Source organism: Choloepus didactylus, chromosome 15 (assembly GCF_015220235.1).
Source record: "Choloepus didactylus isolate mChoDid1 chromosome 15, mChoDid1.pri, whole genome shotgun sequence".
In the NCBI taxonomy this organism is placed as follows: Eukaryota; Metazoa; Chordata; class Mammalia; order Pilosa; family Megalonychidae; genus Choloepus; species Choloepus didactylus.
This window is the reverse complement of record NC_051321.1, coordinates 74,412,865-74,436,877: the sequence shown is the minus strand read 5'-3', so window position 1 is coordinate 74,436,877 and position 24,013 is coordinate 74,412,865. Positions and strand designations below refer to the sequence as shown.

At 40.1% G+C, this 24,013-nt stretch overlaps 1 protein-coding gene across 1 annotated transcript in view; it reads left to right on the top strand.

Moving 5' to 3' along the window:
- Positions 1 to 24,013, top strand: part of POLR3A (RNA polymerase III subunit A) — a 49,629-nt gene that overhangs the window by 2,079 nt on the left and 23,537 nt on the right. The window contains exons 2-15 of the mRNA XM_037804452.1: positions 1,706 to 1,841; positions 2,088 to 2,225; positions 2,675 to 2,846; positions 3,130 to 3,284; positions 11,292 to 11,531; positions 11,671 to 11,833; positions 11,965 to 12,101; positions 12,970 to 13,073; positions 13,821 to 13,962; positions 16,074 to 16,214; positions 19,976 to 20,045; positions 20,457 to 20,584; positions 20,771 to 20,909; positions 22,066 to 22,230. Coding sequence (XP_037660380.1) covers positions 1,706 to 1,841; positions 2,088 to 2,225; positions 2,675 to 2,846; positions 3,130 to 3,284; positions 11,292 to 11,531; positions 11,671 to 11,833; positions 11,965 to 12,101; positions 12,970 to 13,073; positions 13,821 to 13,962; positions 16,074 to 16,214; positions 19,976 to 20,045; positions 20,457 to 20,584; positions 20,771 to 20,909; positions 22,066 to 22,230 — 2,030 coding nt within the window. The remainder of the gene's footprint in view (positions 1 to 1,705; positions 1,842 to 2,087; positions 2,226 to 2,674; positions 2,847 to 3,129; positions 3,285 to 11,291; positions 11,532 to 11,670; positions 11,834 to 11,964; positions 12,102 to 12,969; positions 13,074 to 13,820; positions 13,963 to 16,073; positions 16,215 to 19,975; positions 20,046 to 20,456; positions 20,585 to 20,770; positions 20,910 to 22,065; positions 22,231 to 24,013) is intronic.

Sequence of the window (24,013 nt, the reverse complement as noted above, 5' to 3'; positions counted from 1 at the left end):
CTGAAACTTTATTTCATTTCATTTTGCACCCCCCTTTTGGTCAAGAAGATGTTATCAGTCTCACGATGCCAGGTCCAGGAGTCATATCCTGCATTGCCAGGGAGATTTACACCCCCGGGAGTCAGGTCCCACTTAGGGGGGAGGGCAGCAAGATCACCCACCAAGGTGGCTCAGTTAGAGAGGGTCACATCTGAGCAAGAAAGAGGCACTCGGGGGAGACTCTTAGGCACAATTATAAGCAGTTAAACATACTTTTTATAGAGGACATGATTCAATTCCCAACAGGGTGTAAAATTGAAAGGATTGGTAGAGATGAGTGAGCAGCTGTGTGAATGATGTTGCCATTTGCTGGAATTGTCTTCCTAGATCCATGCAGTGGCCTTCCGGATGGTCTGCATATCCACCTTAGCCCCTACCCCATTCACATGTGATCCATTCTTAGAAAGCTGCCAAAGTGACTCTGTTAAAATGAAAATTAGGTCCATGTCACTTCAGAATAAAATCCTCTAGCCACTCCATTGCAGTAACAAGTTCTTGCAAGAGTTCCTGAACCCTGCATGACCTGCATACCTCATTGACTTCATCTTGTACCATTAGCCTTCTATTCTCCAGCTGTACTGGTTTCATTTAGTTCTGCAAAAATGCCCAGCTTCTGACAGTTCTAGGACCCTTGCCCTTAGTCATTCTCTACTTCAGATGCTCTTTCTCCTGATCATCATATGGCTGATCTTATTCAAAATTCAGCCTAAATGGGAGTTTTACAGACAGGCTTTTTGATCACACACTATAAGGTAGTCTTCTTCAGAGTCTTGTCTACCATCTCACATCATTTTAATTCTCTGCATGAAGCTTACCATTCGCATGTATGTGTTTATCCATTTATTGTCTGTCTTCCCTACCCGAACTGTGTGTTCTATGATGCAAGGGACCTTGTTGTCTTATCTATATCCTCAAACCCTAGGTGGGTGCCTGACACTTAGTAAACACCCAGTAAGTATTCATTGGAAGAATGAATGAAGGTACTTATTTGAAAGAGAAGGTGATGGGTTCTGCTTTTGATATGTCATGTCTGAGGTGCCTAGGGGATTTCCAAGTAGAGCTGTCAAGAATGACTTGTCTATAGAAGTTTCCAGTTGAGGAGAGGTAGCTGGCCTACAGAGTGTGATTTGAGAATCATCAACATAAATGCAGGTGATGTGATCACTCAGGAATAATGTGTAGAACGAAAAGAAAAGAGGGTGAAGGCTGCAACCCCAGGTCAGGACATTTCTTATGGGATGCTGTAGGAAGAGAGGCCACAAATAGAGGCTTAAGGAAGAGCAGTCAGAGAGGAAAAGAAAATTCAAAAGAGTGTTTGGTGTCAACAAGAGAGAAGTAAGTATTCAAGGTCAGGAGAGGGTGTTTAACTGCCAAAGCTGCAGAGAAGTAAAAAGAGAAAAGTTCTTACTGGATTTTGCAACAAGGAGGTCATCTTGGTGACCTTGGCATGTGCCATTTGTTTGATGGTGACAGGAAACTGGATTGCAGTAGGTTAAAGGGATGTTCATAACGGCAAATTGGGAGAGATTTCAAGGTATTTGATGCTGGTGAGGAAGGCCCATAGAGAAAGTAGGAAAGATAAGGGTAGTTACAATGGTTCCCATATGTAATGGCTGTTCTGTTAACTGGTTTTAATGTAATTGCTCCCTGTGTCTTTCTGTTCCAGAAGCCACATCTGTTTTGGAATGAAGTCACCGGAGGAGATGCGCCAGCAGGCACACATCCAGGTTGTGAGTAAGAACCTGTACAGCCAGGACAACCACCATGCCCCCCTGCTTTACGGGGTGCTTGACCATAGGATGGTAAGACCCCTCCTCCCCTTCCCCTTGCTTCTGTTTTAACTTGCTGATAAAACTGGTACCTGCTTTCTATCTCCCCTATTTTGTTTCCTATCTCAGACCAAGTCAGGGACTCCAGCCTTCAGTCAGGCAAATGTGAACACATTGCACTTTCCAGTTGATTCTGAGCCACCTTGACAGATGGGACAACTGCTCCCACTTTCCTTACCAGTAGTCTCCATTAGTTACTGAGTGTGCTTTTATCCAAAGGGTACGAGTGAGAAGGATCGTCCTTGTGAAACCTGTGGGAAAAACTTGGCTGACTGTCTAGGCCACTATGGATACATTAACTTGGAGTTGCCGTGTTTTCACGTGGGGTACTTCCGAGCAGTTATAGGTATCTTACAGGTAAGCACATATGTGTTGATTTCCAGGGCATAAATTCTGGAGTTATTGATTGGGGGACATTAGTGAGCTTAGGAATTGCATGTGGTAGGGGATACATCTATGGGAAATTTTTACGCCAAATATATATTTACCTTGCACTACAATAAATTGCTTAAGCGTTGTTTACGCTTTTATTTTTCTTGAAAAGGTGACAGATAGATATACATTGTCAAAAATGATAACTCAATACACAGCAGCATGACGAAATTAACACGACAAAAATCCTGCTGCCCAGTATGATTACTGCTAAGGTGCTTGTGACCATCACATGCCTCTCTGCACAAATCTACACGGCGATCTACGTAGGAAGTCACTCAGTTAAACGTCCCAGATAAGGAGTAGCATTTTACAAAGAAAAGAAGTTTTCTCCCTCACTTAACCTTTTATCTGTTCTATTTAATTTTTAAAAGATGATCTGCAAAACCTGCTGCCATATTATGCTGTCCCAGGAGGAGAAGAAACAGTTTCTGGATTACCTAAAGAAGCCCGGCCTGACCTACCTGCAGAAGCGAGGACTGAAGAAGAAAATTTCTGACAAATGCCGGAAGAAGAACATTTGCCACCACTGTGGTGCTTTTAATGGTGAGTGGAATGCCTGAAAGGCTTAGTGATTACCCTTTACTCTCACTCTCCTATTTAGTTGATTAGTTTTATGTAATGTTTTAGAGTCAGCTTTTTTTAACTTATAAATTGGGTTTTAGAGCCTAGCAACTGGCACACTCTTAGAAAATGCGTCTCTCATCTTTCATTGTGTTAGCAATTTGAGTCATCCCATTAACCAGACTACAGTTTCCAACCTGCCTAACTAAGAACCTAATTTCAGAAGCTAACTTTTTAATCTTTGTAAATCAATTAACTCTTACAGGTACTGTAAAGAAGTGTGGGTTACTGAAGATAATTCATGAGAAATACAAGACCAACAAAAAAATCGTGGACCCTATCGTATCAAATTTCCTTCACTCTTTTGAAACAGCCATTGAACATAACAAAGAAGTCGAGCCACTGCTGGGGAGGGCACAGGTGAGCCTGAGGATGCATGCCTGCCTTGGCCTGCTTCCCCTAACTGTATAGTGCATACATTGTGAGAGATCTTATTCCCCTCATGAAAATAACAAGGTATAAAAAGATACTGGTAGTTCTCCTTGCAGCCGTTAGTTTACTTCAGTTGGCACAAACGCCAATGATAGAATTTTATGAAGTATCTTATTTTTCCTTGTTCTGAATTTGATGAGTACTTAATCCACAGAGTACTGTCAAAATTGATAGTATATGGAACCAACAGATTATTTCAGCAGCAACCAAGTACCTAAACTCTGCCGGGTCTATGGGGGAGCGTTACATCCTGTAAGACAATGGGTCTGCTCTCAAGGTTCCCACAGCTTAGATGTGTCTTAGGCCGTTAACCTGTGAAAAGGTACCTAGCATTATAGGGGCAGACCTGCTGGCTGTCACATGTCAAGAACCGTAAATTGAAATCACATGGAGAAAGCTGTCACTTTGACTTGGTGGGTAATGAAGACTGCAAGGAAAGTTGTAGCTTGATCTCTGGTCTTGAAATTTACATAGGGTTTGAAGAGTCAGGGGCAGTGAGCCAGCTGTGTCCAGAGGGCAGATTTGAGGCTCATTCTGAAGTTGAGGCTGTGTTTGAAGGACTAGAGAGAGCGCTGATAATAATAGCTTGCCTTTAGCGATGGCTGTTCATCTCGTTGCTAATCCTCACACCCTGTGAGGCAACATTGGCAGGACAGCAGTTTAGTGGTGGAACAGGAGTTCTAGCCCAGGCGATCGGATTGCAGGGCTGCATGTAGAAAAGAAGAACTGAAGCCCATTCCTGGGGGGTATCCTGCTTTGGGGAGTGTGGAGCCACTGAAGGTTTTTGAGTAGGGGAATGACATGATGAATTGATGACAAATATTTTAGAGGAGCTTGACTACTTGCTCATCAAGAGGCCATAAGAAAGTGAAAAGTCAGGCCACAGGCTGGGAAATAATAGTCACAGTACATATATCTGACAAAGGACTCTCATATCCAGAATACATAAAATAATTCTTCCAAAACATTGTAAAAAAAAACCCTGAATTTTTAAATTTGGAACTCAGCTTGAATGGACATCTTTCCAAAGAATATATTCAAATGGCCTTTAAACAAATGAAAAGTTGTTCAACATTGTTAGTCATTAGAGAATGCTAATTAAAGCTATACACCCAATAGAAAAGTTATGTAAAATGTCAAAAACTGAGAACCAACTACTGACAAGGATCTGAAGCAATTGGAACTCTCATACATTGATGGTGGCAGTTAAACATGTGCCTCTTATAGGATCCAGCAATTTTACTCTTAGGTATATACCCAAGAGAAATGATTGCATATTTCCACAGAAAGATTTGTACAAGAATGTTCATTGCAGCTTTATTTGTAAGACCAAAAACTGGAAACAGTCCAAATGCCTGACTTCAGGAGCATGGGGAGACAAATTGTGATCTAGCCCTAGGACAGAATGCTATCCTGTGAAGAAGAGGAATGAACTCCTGACACACACAACATGTATGAGTCTCAGAATCATGTTGAGAGAGAGAAGCCTTACTCAAAAGAACATGGTGTACTAAAACTCAGAGCTCGAGATTGGCAGTTTTGAATGTCAATATTAGCGCGTACAGCAACTGTTAAAAAAAAAAAAAAAAAACTGAAAAACATCCCAGACTTCAATTAGAGATATGAATGAAGCAGATCTGGTTGAGACTAGGGCAAATTGGGCCAAAGGGTATAGGTTGAAACTGACTGTGTTTTTTTTTTTTTTTTTTTTTTTTATCATCATTTTATTGAGATATATTCACATACCACGCAGTCATACAAAACAAATTGTACTTTCGATTGTTTACAGTACCATTACATAGTTGTACATTCATCACCTAAATCAATCCCTGACACCTTCATTAGCACACACACAAAAATAACAAGAATAATAATTAGAGTGAAAAAGAGCAATTGAAGTAAAAAAGAACACTAGGTACCTTTGTCTGTTTGTTTGCTTCCCCTACTTTTCTACACATCGATCCATAAACTAGACAAAGTGGAGTTTGGTCCTTATGGCATTCCCAATCCCACTGTCACCCCTCATAAGCTACATTTTTATACAACTGTCTTCGAGATTCATGGGTTCTGGGTTGTAGTTTAATAGTTTCAGGTATCCACCACCAGCTACCCCAATTCTTTAGAACCTAAAAAAGGTTGTCTAAAGTGTGCGTAAGAGTGCCCACCAGAGTGATCTCTCGGCTCGTTTTGGAATCTCTCTGCCACTGAAGCTTATTTCATTTCCTTTCACATCCCCCTTTTGGTCAAGAATATGTTCTCCATCCCACGATGCCGGGTCTACATTCCTCCCCGGGAGTCATATTCCACGTTGCCAGGGAGATTCACTTCCCTGGGTGTCTGATCCCACGTAGGGGGTAGGGCAGTGATTTCACCTTTCAAGTTGGCTTAGCCAGAGAGAGAGGGCCACATCTGAGCAACAAAGAGGCATTCAGGAGGAGACTCTTAGGCACAAATACAGGGAGGCCTAGCCTCTCCTTTGCAGCAACCGTCTTCCCAAGGGTAAAACTTATGGTAGAGGGCTCAACCCATCAAACCACCAGTCCCCTATGTCTGTGGTCATGTTAGCAACCATGGAGGTGGGGTAGGCGAATACCCCTGCATTCTCCACAGGCTCCTCAAGGGGGCACTACATCGTTTTTTTGTTTTTTTTTTTTTTTTCCTTGTTTGTCTTTTTTCTTTTTTTTTTTTTTTTAACTTTCCCTTCTTTTTTAAATCAACTGTATGAAAAAAAAAAGTTAAAAAGAAAACAAACATACAATAAAAGAACATTTCAAAGAGACCATAGCAAGGGAGTAAGAAAAAGACAACTAACCTAAGATAACTGCTTAACTTCCAACATGTACTGACTGTGTTTTAAAACTTCAACTTCCATATCAGACCAAGGGATGAGATGTTTATTTTGTGCAGGATCTATATTTTCTAAACAATGTAACTTCTACAGTCAGTTTGTTCAAATACCACAATTACATGGAACTTTGAATAGGAAGTGAGATATGGTAGGTTTGTATAGGTTAGAGTGAAATAGCAACACATCCCAAAGTAATTTGGGCAGAGAATAAAAATATATATACAGGACCCCTTCTGAGGAGCTGGGGGAAAATGCAGAGTGTTGGGCTTCCTCACCTGGATTGTTGCTGATGTTCTCACAAACATTGAGGACTGATGGCTTGGTATGCCAAGCCCTCTATCTTGGGTCCTGGCCTTACAAAGCTCGTTACTGCAAAGGAGAGGCTAAACCTGCTCATAACTGTGCCTAAGAGTCTCCCCGAGTGCCTCTTTGTTGCTCAGATGTGGCCCTCTCTCTCTAACTGAGCCATCTCGACAGGTGACCTCGCTGCCCTCCCCCCTACGTGGGACCCGACTCCCAGGGGTGTAGATCTCCCTGGCAATGCATAATAGGACTCCCGGGGATGAATGTGGACCCGGCATCGTGGGACTGAGAGTATCTTCTTGACCAAAAGGGGGATGCAGAATGAGACGAAATAGTTTCAGTGGCTGAGAGATTTCAGATGGAGTCGAGAGGTCACTCTGGTGGACATTCTTATGCACTATATAGATAACCCTTTTTAGGTTTTAATGTATTGGAATAGCTAGAAGTAAATACCTGAAACTACCAGACTCCAACCCAGTAGCCTGGACTCTTGAAGACAATTATATAACAATGTAGCTTACAGGGGATGACAGTGTGATTGTGAAAACCTTGTGGATCGCACTCCCTTTATCCAGTGTATGGATGGATGAGTAGAAAAATGGGGACCAAAACTAAATGAAAAACAGGGTGGGATGGGGGGATGATTTGGGTTTTTTTTTTACTTTTATTTTTTATTCTTATTCTCATTCTTTCTGGTGTAGGGAAAATGTTCAAAAATAGATTGAGGTGCTAGATGCGTAACTGTATGATGGTGCTGTGAACAGTTGATTGTACACCATGGATCATTGTATGGTATGTGAATATATCTCAATAAAACTGAATTTACTTAAAAAAAAATACATAGTATAGATTCCATTTTTATGAAGTCCAAGAACAGACCAAACTAATCTTTGATAATAGAAGTTAGAAGAGCGTTTACCCCTGGGGTGAGCAGTTGCTATTGACTGGAAGAGGAGTATCAGGGTCTTTTTGGTGTGATGGAAATAGTCTGTATCTCAGTCTGAGTTGTGGTATATATGCATAGGTATATGTGTGTGCGCAATGTAAAAATGTATTGAGCCATACTCTTAACATTTGTACAGTTTACTATATATAAATTATTCCTTGATTTTAAAAGGAAAAAAGGAAGAAAGAAAACAAACCAGTGGAGCCGAAGGCCAGAGTCATTTTTTGTAGTAAGGATGGCAGGTGTTGAATCACCGTGGAGACAGATGTGCTCGGAGGTGGCTCAGGGTGTCCCTATGAGGGCCTCTGGGAAAATGGCAGTACCTTTGGGAACAGGGAGGGAGTCCTTGGTGAACCACTCGAGTGGAGATGTCCTCAAGGCAGTTAGAATTAAGCTACTCTAGAGAAAGGTAAGGTACAGGCTGAGAAGGCAGATTTTGTCTTTTTACAGCCAAGAAAGTTAGGAGCTCTCCAGGATGGTGGCTTGTGTAGAGAGGTGTCAGAAGCCTGGGAAGCAGCCATGGTTAGTAGAGATGAGTGGTTGGTGATTATGCTTTCTTGATTACGTGCTTACTTGCCCTCTCTCCCTGCCTGTCACTCTGTTCTGCTCCCAGTAGGATCCCTGACATTCCACCACCACCATTTCCCTCTTAGCAGGAGGAATGATTACCTTCCAGCAGCTGGGAGGCCCAGGAAATGCCCATCCCTCGTTTAAGAGTTACCTGTCTAGTGTCATAGGTGGTAGGTTTCATATGAAAAAATTAAAGCCCTTGTCCTCAAAGAATTTAGAGTTTAATGGGGCAGATAAGGTATATGTGTATGTAGTGTAATAATTATATTGTTAACAAATTTAACAATGGAGACATTGGAGTGTTTTTTTATTCATATGTATCTTATATATGCACATAAAGACTAAAGAGAATACACCAAAATCTTAACAGTAGTTATTTATACTTGGCAGAATTAACAAGCATTTTAATTTGTCTTTGGTTTTCCAAATTACTGTTTACAAACTCAGGGAGAAAATTGCTTTAAAATTCTTTTAGAATAAGTAAAATGCAGTTAACCAGCAAAGCTTTTTAATGGACAGCATTGTTGCATACTCACAGCAGGTTGCATACAGCTCTGGTTCGTGCCTTCATGCTGGTTGGTTGGCTACCAGGTTGTCAGTCTCATCTGACATATTCAGCAGACGCATCAGACTTCCACCATTGTAGCCATGGGAACTCTTCAACAGACTTTATGCTACTGTTCGAAGAGTACAGTTCAAAAAGAACTAAATACACATCAGTGATGTTGCCTTGGAATCATTGCAATTGCCTATTAGTAATTGCTTTCTGTTGAGAAACTAGAGAGCACCAAAGGAAGAATATTTTCTATGCAATTAAAAAAAAAATCTTTAAAAAAGTTACCTGTCTCACCCATCAAGCCCAGGCCCTTTGCTTGGCTTTCAAGACTTGTCACCACCTCCCTTTCCTCCCCATTCCACTTTCCCAAATTGACACTCTAGAGATGGTTAAGGTAGTAAAGACCCTTGGCTTTGGACTCAGACAGACCTGAGATCAGGACCCAGCTCAGCCACTTATTAGCTCCTTGAACTTGGTTAAGTGACCTTTCCTGGACTTTCAGTTTCCTCATCTATAAAATGGGTTTAGAAGAGTATCTGCTTCAGGGCTATTGTGAGGGTTAAGAAGGGAATTTCAGATTAAGTGCTTAGCACAGTCCTCGGCACACAGCAAACGCTTAGTGCGTGGTATCCAGGTGTAGTGGTGTTTATCACGGCTACTGACATTCCTAAAATAATAACATAGTAACAATAATAATAATATGGTAGATGAGACCTCATCTCTGTTCTGCTTGTATGCCCCTTCTCATTGTGTTCCTCCAGCCTGATGAAGCCTCCCTTCCCTCCCCAGGATTCTCCCCTTCCCATTCTTCCAAAAATTCTTCCAAGAAGCCTCCTTAAGATCCAGATCCTTCTTTGAGCTTTTCCCTGGAGCACATGTACCGTGTTTGTGCTACATATAGCATGTGGTCACGTCGTTTGTGTTTCGTCTTGGATTTGTGCTTATTTCTTCAGCTTAAGATGAATTTCTTCACAAGGTCCATCTTTCTGGAATTCTGCTTGTTGCCTGTCATGGTGCTTGGAGCAGTGGCAGATCCTCCATGACCATCACCTCATCCCAGTTCTTCTACACCATGCAGGGCAGGGAGGGAAAAACTCAAACTCAGCATATACCTAATTCCAGGCAGCCTTCTCTCAGAGAGGGCCCCTCACTCACCTAATGAAACATCATGGAGTACATTTGCCTGTTCTGGAGAGGGCAGCGCACAAACCAGTGGGCATGTGGTTTCAGTGCTGGTTAACATGTCTCAGGGTAGTCCATAGACCTGAAATTGTCACCTGCCTGTTTAATGTCCAGGAACTTGGAATCCCGTACCTTTATGGGCAGCCCAATTGGAAAAGACCTTAGAGCAACAGGTCTTAACCTTTTCTGGACCACAGACCTTTGGGGATTGTACAAAAACCGTGGAGTCTATCCCCAGAATATAAATGTATGTAAACTCACACCCAATTTTAATACAAATCCAGCAGCTTGGGGACCTCCAGACAAGAGTACCTCCATAGGGATCATCAGTTCTGCCTCCCACCAGGTAGAAATGCCTTCCGTGCCATCCCTGGCAGACTGAGCAATAGGCTGCCCTGCCTGGCACCTTCCAGCTGTGGTTATCTCACCAACAGCCAAGGCAGTCCCCTCCATCACTAGAGATTTCTAGTTAGAATATTCTTTCTGGTGCAAAACTGGACCCTCTCTGTGCTGTTTCTCCATGGTCTCTGATTTCTCTTTCCTCCTACATAACAGAATAGGTCAGCAGCTTCTTCTGTGAATCCCTTGGAGATAGTTATCATCACTCTTGAGTTTTCTGTTCCACACTCAGCAGCCCCTTTACCTAACTGTTCTGCTAAGAAATGGTTTCCAGATTCTTGCCAATCCTTGTGCCTTCTGGACGTCCTTCAATTCGATGATGTTCTTAGTCTCTTGACTAGTTAATAACCACGCTACTCACGGTGAGGTCCAGCCTTCATCCCATCCCTAAAGTTCTATTAATACTGTCTCGGTAGTGGTGAAGTGTCCATAGCTGGAAGACAGGGAAGTTATGGAAAGAATTTGGCGCTGGACAAGACTTAGACTAGAAGACCTCTCTGATGGGATTCCTTATATCTCCAGCTACCCTGTGAACCCATCTAGAGCGAGACCACAGTAACTTTCTCTTGCTGCAGTGTCCTAAACGTAGTAGCTGCTCAGACATTTGTTTAATTTTACTATTCTCATTAAGTTATGCATACTAAATTCTGCTTGTAACATATACTTTCAATCACACAATTTTAGATCCCAAGAAAATGTAATAAACAGGCAACAAGTCACAAACTGACCATTCTTGTCTTATATCTTTGGCTCTCCCTGAAAATTTGTAGAGTTCCTTTAACATGAGTAACTTGTTACAGCACAGTACTTTTATTAAATGAAGTTCTTACAAAGGCCATGTAAGTTCATTACAAAATGTTTAAATATTAAAAGAGAAGCAAAAAGTTTGTAATTCCTCTCACCTAAAGACATTCCCTTGGAATAATTATGAGAAGTGGAATTATTGGCCTTAAGGGCATTCATATTTTTAAAGCTCTTGCAACATAATCATGTTATTAATGGTACTCTCTACCATTGCTTATACTTACTCTAAGTTAATTGATGGGATAGGTTAGAAAGCATGGAGATGCCAACTCTTCCCAAGCTGTGGAAAATTAATATACTATCTCCTTCCTTTCTTCCTTTCTATAGGAAAATTTGAATCCCTTGGTAGTTCTGAATTTATTTAAACGAATCCCAGCCGAAGATGTCCCTCTACTTCTAATGAACCCAGAAGCCGGAAAGCCCTCTGATTTGATCCTCACACGACTTTTAGTGCCCCCTTTGTGTATCAGACCCTCTGTCGTGAGCGATTTGAAGTCTGGCACCAATGAAGATGATCTGACAATGAAATTGACAGAAATCATTTTCCTAAATGATGTTATTAAAAAGGTCAGTGCTTTCCATTAGTGTTGTCAAGCCTGTAAGTTTTAGAGTATATCTACATAAAACTTCTCGTAGAGAAAATGCAAGAAAATCAAACTGGCTATGGAAACAAGCTTGTTTCTGTTTATTCTCTGCTCATTCTTAGCATCGGATCTCGGGAGCCAAGACCCAGATGATCATGGAGGACTGGGATTTCCTGCAGCTGCAGTGCGCCCTCTACATTAACAGTGAGCTCTCGGGCATCCCCCTCAACATGGCGCCCAAGAAGTGGACCAGAGGTTTTGTCCAGCGCCTGAAGGGAAAACAGGGTATGTTTCCGACCAAATGCGCAGAAGACAGCCACCTTTGGTTCATTTTTGGGAGGAGGTTACTATTCATATTACCCCTAAATAGTAGATGCTGTGCCACTGGGACTTATGATGTATTTTTATCTCTTTAGGTCGCTTTAGAGGCAATCTCTCGGGAAAGAGAGTGGATTTTTCTGGGAGAACAGTTATTTCACCTGACCCCAACCTCCGGATTGATGAGGTAGCTGTGCCAGTTCATGTGGCGAAAATTTTAACTTTTCCTGAAAAGGTAAATACTGTTCAGTTACTATATTCTTCGTTTTCAGTCCAGTCTTTTACTTAGCATTATATTTTGAAGTTCTAATCAATAGAGAGTAGAAAGTCCTGAGTGACACCTCAACTCATTTTGGTTTGTGGGTGTGTGTACCTTTCCAGCTTGTTTTGTACATTCAGAACCATATGTAACACCTATAACATATATAAATACAATTGTGTCTGGCTTTCTGTGTCTGTGTTCATATATGTAGGATATATACAGTTCTGCAGCTTTTTTTTTCCAATTAACATATTGGACAGCTTTCTATGTTGGTTCATAACTAATGTTTAGGAGTAACTAAAATGGTAAACACCACCCTTAGTTACTTTTCTTGACGGAGGTTATTACTTCTAACCTTAGAAACACAGATTCAAAGAGTTTGAGTATTTTAAGGCTATTACTTCATATTTAGCAAAGCTGTACCAGTTTACACTGAATTCAGCACTCCCTGTGAGTATAAAATGGTATATACAGTAATTTTTTTTCCTTTACAGAGGTTTAGACACTAAGATGCAGGATATGATAATAGGAGGATGTTGATTATCTTTGCCCTGGTGATTCATAATTATCCCAGATAATGGATGCTTCTGGTAACGCTTACACACAGTGTCCTCAGTTGAATTCTTGATCTGAGGGTTTTTTCCTCTGTAATGGTGTTCCATTCAGACTTTTTGGTCAAGAGGTTACACAACACCCCATGGCTGTGTAAACCAGGATCTATGGTGCCATGGTAAATAATTGCAGTTGAAGTTATGAAAAAATTAAAGCACAATTCAGCATAGTGTGCTAGTGTATAGAAACCTAAGAATATCCTGATACGTTTTTTATTGTGACTCTGCAGGTGAACAAAGCAAACATCAATTTTTTGAGGAAACTGGTTCGAAATGGCCCTGAAGTTCACCCAGGAGCCAATTTCATTCAGCAGAGACATACACAGATGAAAAGGTAATGCTTTTCCAATCTTGTTGGATTTAACTATCTTCTCTTGACAAAATTTACTGTTAACCATACTCAGCCGCAGAATGCAATCTAACATGCAATTTTTGTGGCATTTTAGCATGTGCAAAAAGCTACATAGTCTGTGTAATATAAATACAAATATATATGTTATTTAAGTGTGTATAATAAAAATATAAATATGTAAATATACCTGTTTAAATTGTAATGAGCCTAGATAATGTCATTTGCTCTGTTTGATCATTGAATATAGATGAAGAGATCTGTTGTCCACTAGATAACAGATTTAGCCTTATTGAATATAAGTGGGCATAATACGTTGTGATGTGAAAGTCAGTCATTTAATGTGTGGCCTGGACTTATAGGGATTACTTCAGCGTAGTCGTAAACCAGGAGGCACTCATTTCAGCCCTGGCTTTTCACAGAGGCTTTTATCTTAAGAGAAGATTTTATTAACAGGCCTATGAGAGAGAAGATGATTTATTACCATATTTCATCTATTAGAAGACACTGTTCTCCTATTTCTGAAATTAAGGTATATTTTGCAGTTGATTTGTTATAGTTTAATTGGGAGCTTTTTTCTTTCTTGGTGGCACTTAAAGTACTGCTATGTCATATATTGGAGGCATCTTAGAGTCAATGAAATATGGTCATTTTAGAGATGGAATGCTGATATGAAGAGGGAGAAACTTGGTGAGAGAATTTTGTTCTCAGAAATCATTTTTGCTTATTAAGGTTTTTGAAATATGGAAATCGGGAAAAGATGGCCCAGGAGCTCAAGTACGGCGACGTGGTAGAGCGACACCTCATAGATGGTGACGTGGTGCTGTTCAACCGGCAGCCCTCACTGCACAAGTTGAGCATCATGGCTCACCTGGTGAGTGCCAGGTTGCACTTTTCATTTTCCACTGGGGACTCCTAAAGTATAAATTGTCAGTAATCTCAAATTTTCGTAACTTGCTGTCTCCCTTTTCTGTCGCTTTTTGTTTTGAGTGAAACATTTTCCTTTCAAGCTTCCCTTCATTGTTTTTAGTATTTATGAGACAGTGTTCAAACACAACAGTAAAACAGAAAGGAACTAATTGAAAGCATGACTATCATGATCTCACTTGTATACAAAAATACATACATATATGTGTTTCCACAAATGTATGTTAAGTAGATATGGCAGAAAATTGACTTTTTTAGCTTTAACTTAATTTTATTAGCTGAAGAACTAAAATGCTTAAAAAGATTTTTCTTTGCACTGGTCCTCATCTAAGACCTTCAATCATATTTTTTTTGGTGATTTAGTTTTGTAATAGCCGCAGTTTGTTTTTCTGGAGATTTAAAATGGAAATGAGGTGCAACTTTATTTTTTTAAATATTCATAAATTCTCTTATTTGCAAAACTGTTAAATCCATTAACCGTTGAACACAGTGTTTAAGTAGACCCTGAAGATAATATTTTCTTAGATTCAGTTTTTCGATCATTTATGAACACATTACATCTGTATCTTTACTTAATGGTGGAAATAACAAAGAAGAAGTCCACGCTTACGACATTTTAGGGGGTTGACAAAAGCCCTCTTTTTATGAAAGCTTTTGTTTGGTTTGGGGGCATTTTAAAATGGAACTTTGAAAAATGTTAAGTATACACAAAAATAGAAAAGTATGATGAACTACCGTCTTCTTGTCCTCCATATTAAATATTTTTCAACATTTTGCCATACTTGTTTTATCTTTGATCTTTATGTTTCCTCTTTGGTGAACCCAAATGTCATGTCTTTTTCCCATGTGTATTTAATTTATATCTAGAAGAAAAAAACAGACATTTTCTTACATAACCATAGTGCTTTTAACCCACTAAACAAAATCAGTTCCTTGGTATTTTCTAGTACCCAGTTCATATTCACCTTTCCCCAGTTGTCCCAACAGTGTCTTTGCAGCACTTTGTTGAAATCAGTATTCAAACACTACATATTACATTTAGTCTCTATTAATCAAGAAGAGCCCTCCCCTCCGTTTTTTTTTTTTTATTTCAATGCCATTAACCTGTTGACGAAACCAGGCTATTTGTCCTGAAGAATGTCCCTTGTTCTCGATTTGTCTGTATCTGTGACATTGTTTCTCCACTCTTCCTTAAATTTCTGTAAACTAGAAATTAACTCTCAAGGCATGATCAGATTCAGGTTCAACCTTTTGGCAAGAACAACTCATAGGTAGTGCTGGCTACATCCTCTTGCCTGATTTCAGGAGGCACATATTGTCTGGCTGCCCCACTTGGGGTTAAGATAATTAGGGTCCAGATGCTTCAGCCTGATGCCTGCCTTGTTAGGTTCCTTATTAACCTTTCTCCTACTGCTTTCATCCATTTATGATCATTGTTACAGTATTTCATTGGGGCTACAAAATGGTGATTTTCTAATTCTATCATTCCTTTCCTATTTATGGCTCATAATTCTTCTGTATTGGAGAATTTCCCCTTGTTAACTAGTGCTGTCTGTTTATCCAGAACAGTTCACAAATGAAAAGCAACATAAAGGCCTTATTATTTTCCTTAATCATCAAATTGGACAGTAAAAAGTTGTTACATCCAACTAGTCTGCTTTGGGTTTGGGTTATCATTTGTTTATTTGTTTTGGCTTTCCCCTTCTACAGCATCATTATAAACTCATTTTATTTCTTCAGTGTGTTTTAATCAAGTTCTGCCATTCATCTTTTTGATACTTAGGCTGTTAACATTGTTGGCTGGTGGCAGCCCCTTTGTGTTGACTCCTAGGGAGACTTGGTGTTTGCTCTATAGTATTAAAACAAATTCACAACTTTGGACTAAAAAAGCTACTTGAATGAATCCACAGATGATATGTATCACTTGATAGAACATACTAGAAATTGATTTCCTTAATCTAAAGTGTCCTGTTTTGCAGGAAGCCATTTTTTAATGTCTGAAGGCATACATGCTTTTGTATAAATGACTGCTTTTCCTGTTTTGTTTTGCTTCAACAGGCCAGAGTCAAGCCCCACCGTACCTTCAGATTTAACGAGTGTGTCTGCACACCCTACAATGCGGATTTTGATGGTGATGAGATGAACCTTCATCTTCCTCAAACAGAAGAAGCTAAAGCGGAGGCTCTTGTTCTCATGGGGGTATGTGGGGTGGCGAGGCCCAGCTTTTGCATAGCAGCTCCTTAAAGGAAGAGGAGCACGCCTATGTGAAAGGCACCACGACAGCTAACGGTGCCAGAGAAGCCAGGTGTTTCTGTTCTTAGCATTGTTTCGTCTCTTTATTCCTTGATTTCTTTTGAGCCTTCAGTTTCCCTTGGAAATTATGGTATATAAATGAGTCAGTATCTGTAACAGGTGCTAATTGGGGGCGTTGTGTATTATTTTGTGACCTATGATGTGGATTTCTAGAGAAAATACGTAAGCACAAGGTATGAAATGATGAGGCAGCATTTTAGCAATATCCTGACTATTAAGGTGTTCCATGTAGAGTAGTGGAAGATTTTTTAAGCGCCAATACATTTTTTTTTAATTCATTTTATTGAGATATGTTAGCATACCATGCAGTCATACGAAACAAATCGTACATTCGGTTGTTCACAGTACCATTACATAGTTGAAGCACCAATACATTTTATTTGAACATTCTGAATGGGACACTTCCTAGAGTGTATTACATGGTTCTTTGTCTCCTTAAAGGGCATGCTGAACTTAGTTATTTTGTAATGACCCTTACCACCAATGTATTTAACGCATGATCAAGGAGGTTTGCCCATTACATGCTGGAGGAGGTCAGCAATGAGTGAGGCAGGGGCCTGCTCTGAAGGAGCTTACAGCCAGACTCGTAATTTTCGCACTGCGTGCGCTATCCACTCCTGAACCCACTGTAACACAGGGTCCGTGGTACCTGCCACACAGGGCTCTTTCCTCCTAAATTTAATGGCCCCAGACTGTTAAGCTTTCAGAACTTGAGTCTTTCTTTTTGCCTGTCTTCTGTTTTCCTGTATTATCAACTGATATGTCTTGTGGTAGTAAGTGTTCCTACCTCCAAAAACACTTTTCACTATTTTTGATGTGATGTTTGAATCTATTTAAGGTGCTGGTATTGATTCTAAAATATAGGGAAGTAGGTTCTACAAGAGAATCTATATATAAAGTACAAGAGGATTTGGTGGGGAGCAGGGAGGAGGGGCTGACCTCATGGCCCTTGCCTGGGTTCTTCATGGCTAACGTTGACAAGTATCTTTTCTGATAAATGATATGTTTAATGTATCACATAATTTACATACATATTTAATTTTTTTCCTTTGAAGAATTTAATACGTCTATGAAATGCATGTGGCTAAAATAGACGGAGGTCCCTACCTTTTAAAACATTGTATTTTCCTTATTCAAACATAACTTCATAATGCAGATTATTTAAATAAGGAAACCTCTCTGTACCTACAGCTTTTTTCTTTTTTTTTTTTTTTAATCTCTACCTCTTTTTATCTGTTTGTTCTTTATCCATGGATTTGGTGGTTGTGATCATAGTTTGTATACAGAGCTTTTGTTTTCCTTTTTTCTACTTAGCATATCATAAATAGCCCGTGTTGTTATAGAGTCTTCCTAATTGTTGATTTTAATGGCTTCACAATATTTCGGCAATTTCACACACCATGATTAATCTACCCTCTATTGTTGAAAATTTAGGTCCTTGTTTTGCTATAAGAAGTAATCCTGCAGGGTCCATCTTTATGCATTTGGAGTCTTTATTCCTCTGAATTATTTCTTCTGACTCCTTGGCCTTTTAAAATGGTATAGTGGGTGTTTATTGAGTACCTACTGTGTGCCAAGCACTCTTCTAGGGACACAGCAATGAATAAGAAACAGTCTTGCTTTTGTGAAAGGAGACTATAAATATACACATATAAAATATATCAGGTAGTGACAAGGCTAGGAAGAAAAGAATGAACCAGGGTAAGTAGAAAGAATGATAGGGCTCCTCTTTTATATAGGATGATCACAGAGAACCTCTAGTAAGGCAGCATTTGAACTGAGTTCTAAAGGAGATGGGAGAATGAGTGGTGTGGATGTCCAGGGGAAGAACAGTCAGAGAGAGGAACAGCAGGTACAGAGGCCTGTGGTGTGATCACCCTGGGATAACAAGGACCTAGCCTGTTTTCTCCTAAGCCTCAATATTTGCAGCAGTAGCAGTGAGTGCTCTGTTGGCTATTGGTTGTTGGTGGGAAGAGAGGGTGGTTGATGGGTGGCAGGGGTGGCCTGAGGTCTCCTAAGGAAATGATCTGAGATACAAAATTAGTTGTAATAATAAAATATTGAAAACAGGCAGTGCTCACCAGTAAGGAATTAGTTTAAACAAACTATGGCACATCCATACAGTGAAATCCTGTGTAGCCTTAAAAGTGATGATAGTTTTATACTTTTGCCATGGAAAGCTGTTTATGATCTAATTTTGCTTGAAAAGGTAGGTTATATGTGTTTGACATAATCCTATTTTATTTGGTAAATACATGCTTACATGTTAGAGTGTTTATAGCAAAAACTTCGGCGGGTTATTTATCAAAATCTTAACAAGTAGTTCTTTCTGTTTTGCTGTTCGCTGCATAGTGTTTGGCTTTGGTTTTGATGTTTTGTTTTGTTTTGTTTCGTTCTTTTTCTTGTCTCTATTTTTTTATTTTTCTTGTAATGAATCTGTTATTTTTAGAATAAAAAGTGATGTTTAAAATGTTGCTGGTCATTATAGCTAACAGCCAGCAACCAGCCAGTTTAGACTTGCCATGACTTTGCCATTGAGAATCCGTACTGTAGAAATTTTGCTATAGTGTCTACATTACACATATATGTTATAATGTATTTCATTGGTTAAGAATACAACAATGAAACACAGGCTCTGAGAATGTTGGAATGAACAAATCCTTAGTTACCGTCTGGACAAATCCCTTAATTTCAAGTGGGAAAATTGTTGTCTACTGTACTAGACACTGGTTCTCAGTGACGCAGGGATGGGCTCTAGCTTGGATGCATGTCCAGATTACCTGGAAGACTTTTCCAGAATATGCATATCTATGCCCCTGCTCTCAGCTCCTAGCCCCAGCCCTCCCACTATCCCTTCTCAAAGAGATTCCCTAAAGCAGAAGTGAGGGCAGTAGCCAGGTCAGTTTGTAACAAGGAGGCGAATCGGGTAGAACCACTCTGTCCCCATGAGTTGAAAGAAGTCGTTCAGAAAAGGCAATAACAAGTTCCTGTGTTTGAGGTCTTTTCTCTATGGTTAGGAGGCCTGGTTAACCCACAGATTAAAGTGGGTTACCTCAGGATTAAAGCAAATGTGCTCTGATGCCCAGAACATTATTTAAATTTAATTATGCATTAAACATCTAGCACCCTGTTTGTCTAGTGTAGGCACTCATTAATATTTATATTCCATTTTTGAGCCGATTGTTGTTAGAACTTACTTAATGGTTTGATAACCAAAAGCAGTTTAATAGACAGTTCTGCCATCATTGTGAAGTGTGGAATTGGTTGAGTTCAGATGTAACACTGTGCTACTCATTATTCATAGAAGTGAATTTTCTTTGGAGAAGTGAAATTTATTGATAATAATGTTTTACATGTGTAGAGTTCTTTACAGGATTCCAAAACAACTTCACTCAATATTTCATTTAAGTTTGGGTGGAAGGGAACCTCTCAGGATAATCTTGCTGGTATTATTTCTCTCTTTTTGCCAGGTAAAGGAACTGTGGGTGACAAAGCTGCGATTAATAACCCCACCCCCACCCCAGCTTCCATTTCTCAGCTGCATCTTCTTTCTGCTACCCTTTATTTATTTGTTCATAAATAAAGATCATGATGCAGATCTTAGTGCATCCAAGATGGCTAACTCATTTTCTTTATTTTTCCTTCAGACTAAAGCAAATCTTGTTACTCCAAGGAATGGGGAACCACTAATTGCTGCTATTCAGGATTTTCTAACAGGTGGGTTTGTGCTCTTCATGCGATACGATGATTATTGTTCATAAGGATTCATGTGACAACCTGAAAAATCTATTAATTGCCTATGTTTAATTTTGTTGTTTTCTAAATTTGTGAACCTACTTTAGATATTTTTATTGGTTGGTTATTCATTTATTCAGTAAGTATTTATCAGGTTCCTGCCATAGGCTGGGCATTTGTCTAGGTGCTGGGGATACTGCAGTGAGTAAAACAAAGTCCCTTTACTTATGGGGCTTAGATTCCAGTTGGAGGCAAGAGCCAATAAACAGCTGTATGTTGTAACTCACTCACTGCTTTAGTTATGTTCCAAATTATTTAAAAATGTAGACATTGTGGCTTTCTCATCATTTCATTCCTTTCTTTTGTTTTGTTTTCTTTTTTTAACATTCTTAGGCGCCTATCTCCTCACTCTTAAAGACACTTTCTTCGACCGAGCCAAGGCTTGCCAAATCATTGCCTCGATATTGGTTGGCAAGGATGAGAAAATTAAAGTTCATCTTCCACCCCCTACAATACTAAAGGTTAGTGCAGCAGCTGTGCGTGTACGCTCACACGTGTGTGTTTGTAACCATGAGCTTGCTGGTGCCCATGAACCGGATGTGAACCGCCGGGCTTGAGTACAGTGTAGGACCCTGCCTTACGTGCATGAAGGGGGATTGAGACCAGGCTCAGCCAGATGATACAGTGGCTTCCTTTCCCTCCCTCAGCCTGTCACCCTGTGGACTGGAAAGCAGATCTTCAGTATCATCCTCAGACCTAGTGAGGACAATCCGGTGAAGGCCAACCTCCGAACCAAGGGCAAGCAGTACTGTGGCAAAGGGGAGGACCTCTGCATCAATGATTCCTGTGAGTTAAAGGGCCTGGGGCGGGGCAGGGCAGACGGGGGTGTGGGAGGAAAGCCAGGGGCTGGTGGTTCACATTGCTGGGCTCCTTCACTTAGCAGGCAAGGTCTGATGTCTCTCCAAGGTGGAGAGTTTATTCTGCAGGGAAAATGTGGTTGGTTCTTCTCTTCTCGATTGTAATTCACCGTTTCTCTGAAAGGTACAGACACACGAGCCACTGTTTAGAATGTTCTTCTCAAATGTGTTTTGTCTTAAGTAACTAGTTTTGTTAGTAATGCAGTTTGTTTTTTATTTTGCCCTTTGTTAATTTGCCATCAACAAGAGTCTCATTACATAAGGAATATAATTTATTATTTTACATCCAAAAATATGTTCATTGTCTACATATGCGACTAAAAAGACCAATGTGTTTTACCTGCTTCACCTGGCCAGTTGTTTTCAGTAACATGAAGGTTAGGTGTGGCAGTCACCCAGGCCAGAACAGCTCTGAGTGGGATACATGGAGCTATTCAGTCAGCTGTTTGTCGCTGTTCCACCCCAAGGTAAGGAGCTTGCACCAGACCGTAAATCAGCTGGGTCACATAAACATACTGTTTAATTCAGCCAACTTTTTCTTGCAGCAGGATTTTAAGGAGGAGTCCGTTGGTTTACTTTCTGATCTGATCTCTTTATCTCATCCCAAACCACGATCAAGCAGCTCCCCAGTAGGCTGCTTTGAGTAGCACTGATTTAGAATGTCTCTTTAATGGGCCTTGTGACTAGGAATGGATCTCCAGGACTCTCAGCTGTTAGTTTTCACTATCTTAGATAAATAAAAACTTGCTTTACAGTTTACAAAGCCCTTTGCTATTTCATCTGATGCACCGAACATCCCCCAGGACCCAAGGATGGCAAGTGCTTGTTATTGTTGTCCCTAGTTCCCTAGATGAGGAGAGGGAGGGTCAACTAATACATTTCACCTTCCATACTTTCCAGAAGTCCCTAGTTTTCCCTTTACTCCCTCAAAAAAAAAAAAAAAAAAAAAAAAATGAGAATTTCTATTCTGCTTTCACTTTCAATTTAAGAACATGATTTCTCAACTGCCTCATTCTTTGAGGATAAGGCAAAGTAGTAAATAATCAGTTGTTTATTTAAATACATAATTGCTGTTATCCTTCCAGACGTTACTATCCAGAACAGTGAGTTGATGAGTGGCAGCGTGGACAAAGGAACACTGGGATCAGGATCCAAGAACAATATTTTTTACATTTTGCTGCGAGACTGGGGGCAAAATGAAGCTGCAGATGCAATGTCCCGGCTCGCCAGGCTGGCCCCTGTCTACCTCTGTGGGTATCCCAGCATCCTTGTTCTATTGCTGTAGATGTTGGGGTGTAGGGGGTTTGTTATTTTGTTCTTTTACTGTTGTTTCATTTCACCCTAATCCCCCCGGCTTAAATTATTTGTACTTCTCCTAATGAAGTAAACTAACTAGTTCAATACTCTTCTCAAAGTCTGTGATAGCCGCCTGTTGTCTACCAAGTGGGGTTGTGTCACATAAAAGGCCCTTCTTGGGCTGCTGCCAAGGTTCCGATGACCCACTGTCACCCTCTGGACCTTCCATGATTCGGCCCTATCGGGTTACTCACTATTTCCTTACTATCCTTGCCCTATTCCGCGTCCTTTGTTTGCTCTTGCTTTGAGCGTGCCATGTGTTAAGTGAGTTTTGCATGCCGGAAAACTTCTTGACTGTACCCTTATACTTGATTGACACTTTGAGTAGAGAATTCTAGATTGAAAATCATTTTTTCCTCAGAATTTTGAAAGTATTGCTCTGCTCTCTTTGAGCTTTCAGAGTCACTGTTAAAGTGTATTGCCATTCTTATTTCCAAATCTTTGTATTTGAATTGTTTTGTCATTCTGGAAGCTTGGAGAATCCTCTCTTTGTTCTTGGGGTTCTGAAATTTTGCAGTGATATACCATGGTATAAGTCAGTTTTCATTCATTGTGATAGTAAACTCTTTTAATCTATAATCTCTTTTAATCCACAAGTATGTAGCTTTCATTTCTGGAAATTTTCTGATATTTGCTTGATGATTTTCTCTCCTTTACTTTCTCTGTTATTGTTTCTTTGGAACTTCTGTTACTCTCATATTAGACCTCCTAGATTGATTCTATAATTTTCTTATCTTTTCCTGTTTTCCATTTCTTCCTAACTTCTGGAAGAATTCTTTCACTTTATCTTTCAATGCTTCTGGATTTTTAATTTTTTTTGTTTTCATTATCATGGTTTTAATTTTCAGTAGTGTTTTTCCATTGTTATTCACAAGTATTTCTTTTAAAAAAAAAAATATTTTTCTTAAGGCTTTTTGTTGATCCCTGGATATAGTTTCTTTTTCTGGTGTATTGGTTGTCTTCAGTCTTTCATACTAAAGATTTTCCTCATATATCTAGTATTCTCTAGCTATCCATTCATATTTTCAGAGTGAGACACTAAAACATTGGGTGGAAATGGAGCTTATTGATTGATGGGCCTCTCAGCTCCTTGACTGACCTGGAAGCCAGCTGTGTTACTGAGAGACTCCCAGATACGCCCCTGGGTAATGCTTACTCTCTCCAGTCTCAGTCTCCTCCCTAAGTGCTAGAGACCTGGCTGCCAGGATCCTGGAGCTGGATGAGGAAAGGGGCTGAAGGCTCTCAACTATGGAATATGCAGACTTGCCTCCCATCCCTGTTTTCAGTCATCCCTATCTAGCTGGTATCTCCAAATCCAGAGCCTCTCTCATTCCATTTCTTAGAGAAGAAATTCCTACTTCCCACAGGATTAGGGACTCGGAGCCTGTTTCTTACATAGATCACCAGCTTTCCCTGTTTCCAGCACATACTTTATCTCCAGTGTCTGCAGAACCTGGTGACCTGGTTTCTGAGCCTTTCCAGCTCTCTGCCAGACAGTACAGATGGGGCTCATTGGTTGTCCGCTCCGCAGGCACTTGGGCCTCCCCTTCCAGTCGCTGCTCATCCATCTACTTTATTTCTACATGGATTGTTGTTAGCGTTAGTGATGGCACCTGGTTCCATCAACAGTGCACTCAGGTTTATTTCTGATTCTCTGTGTGTTGGAATGATTTCTGA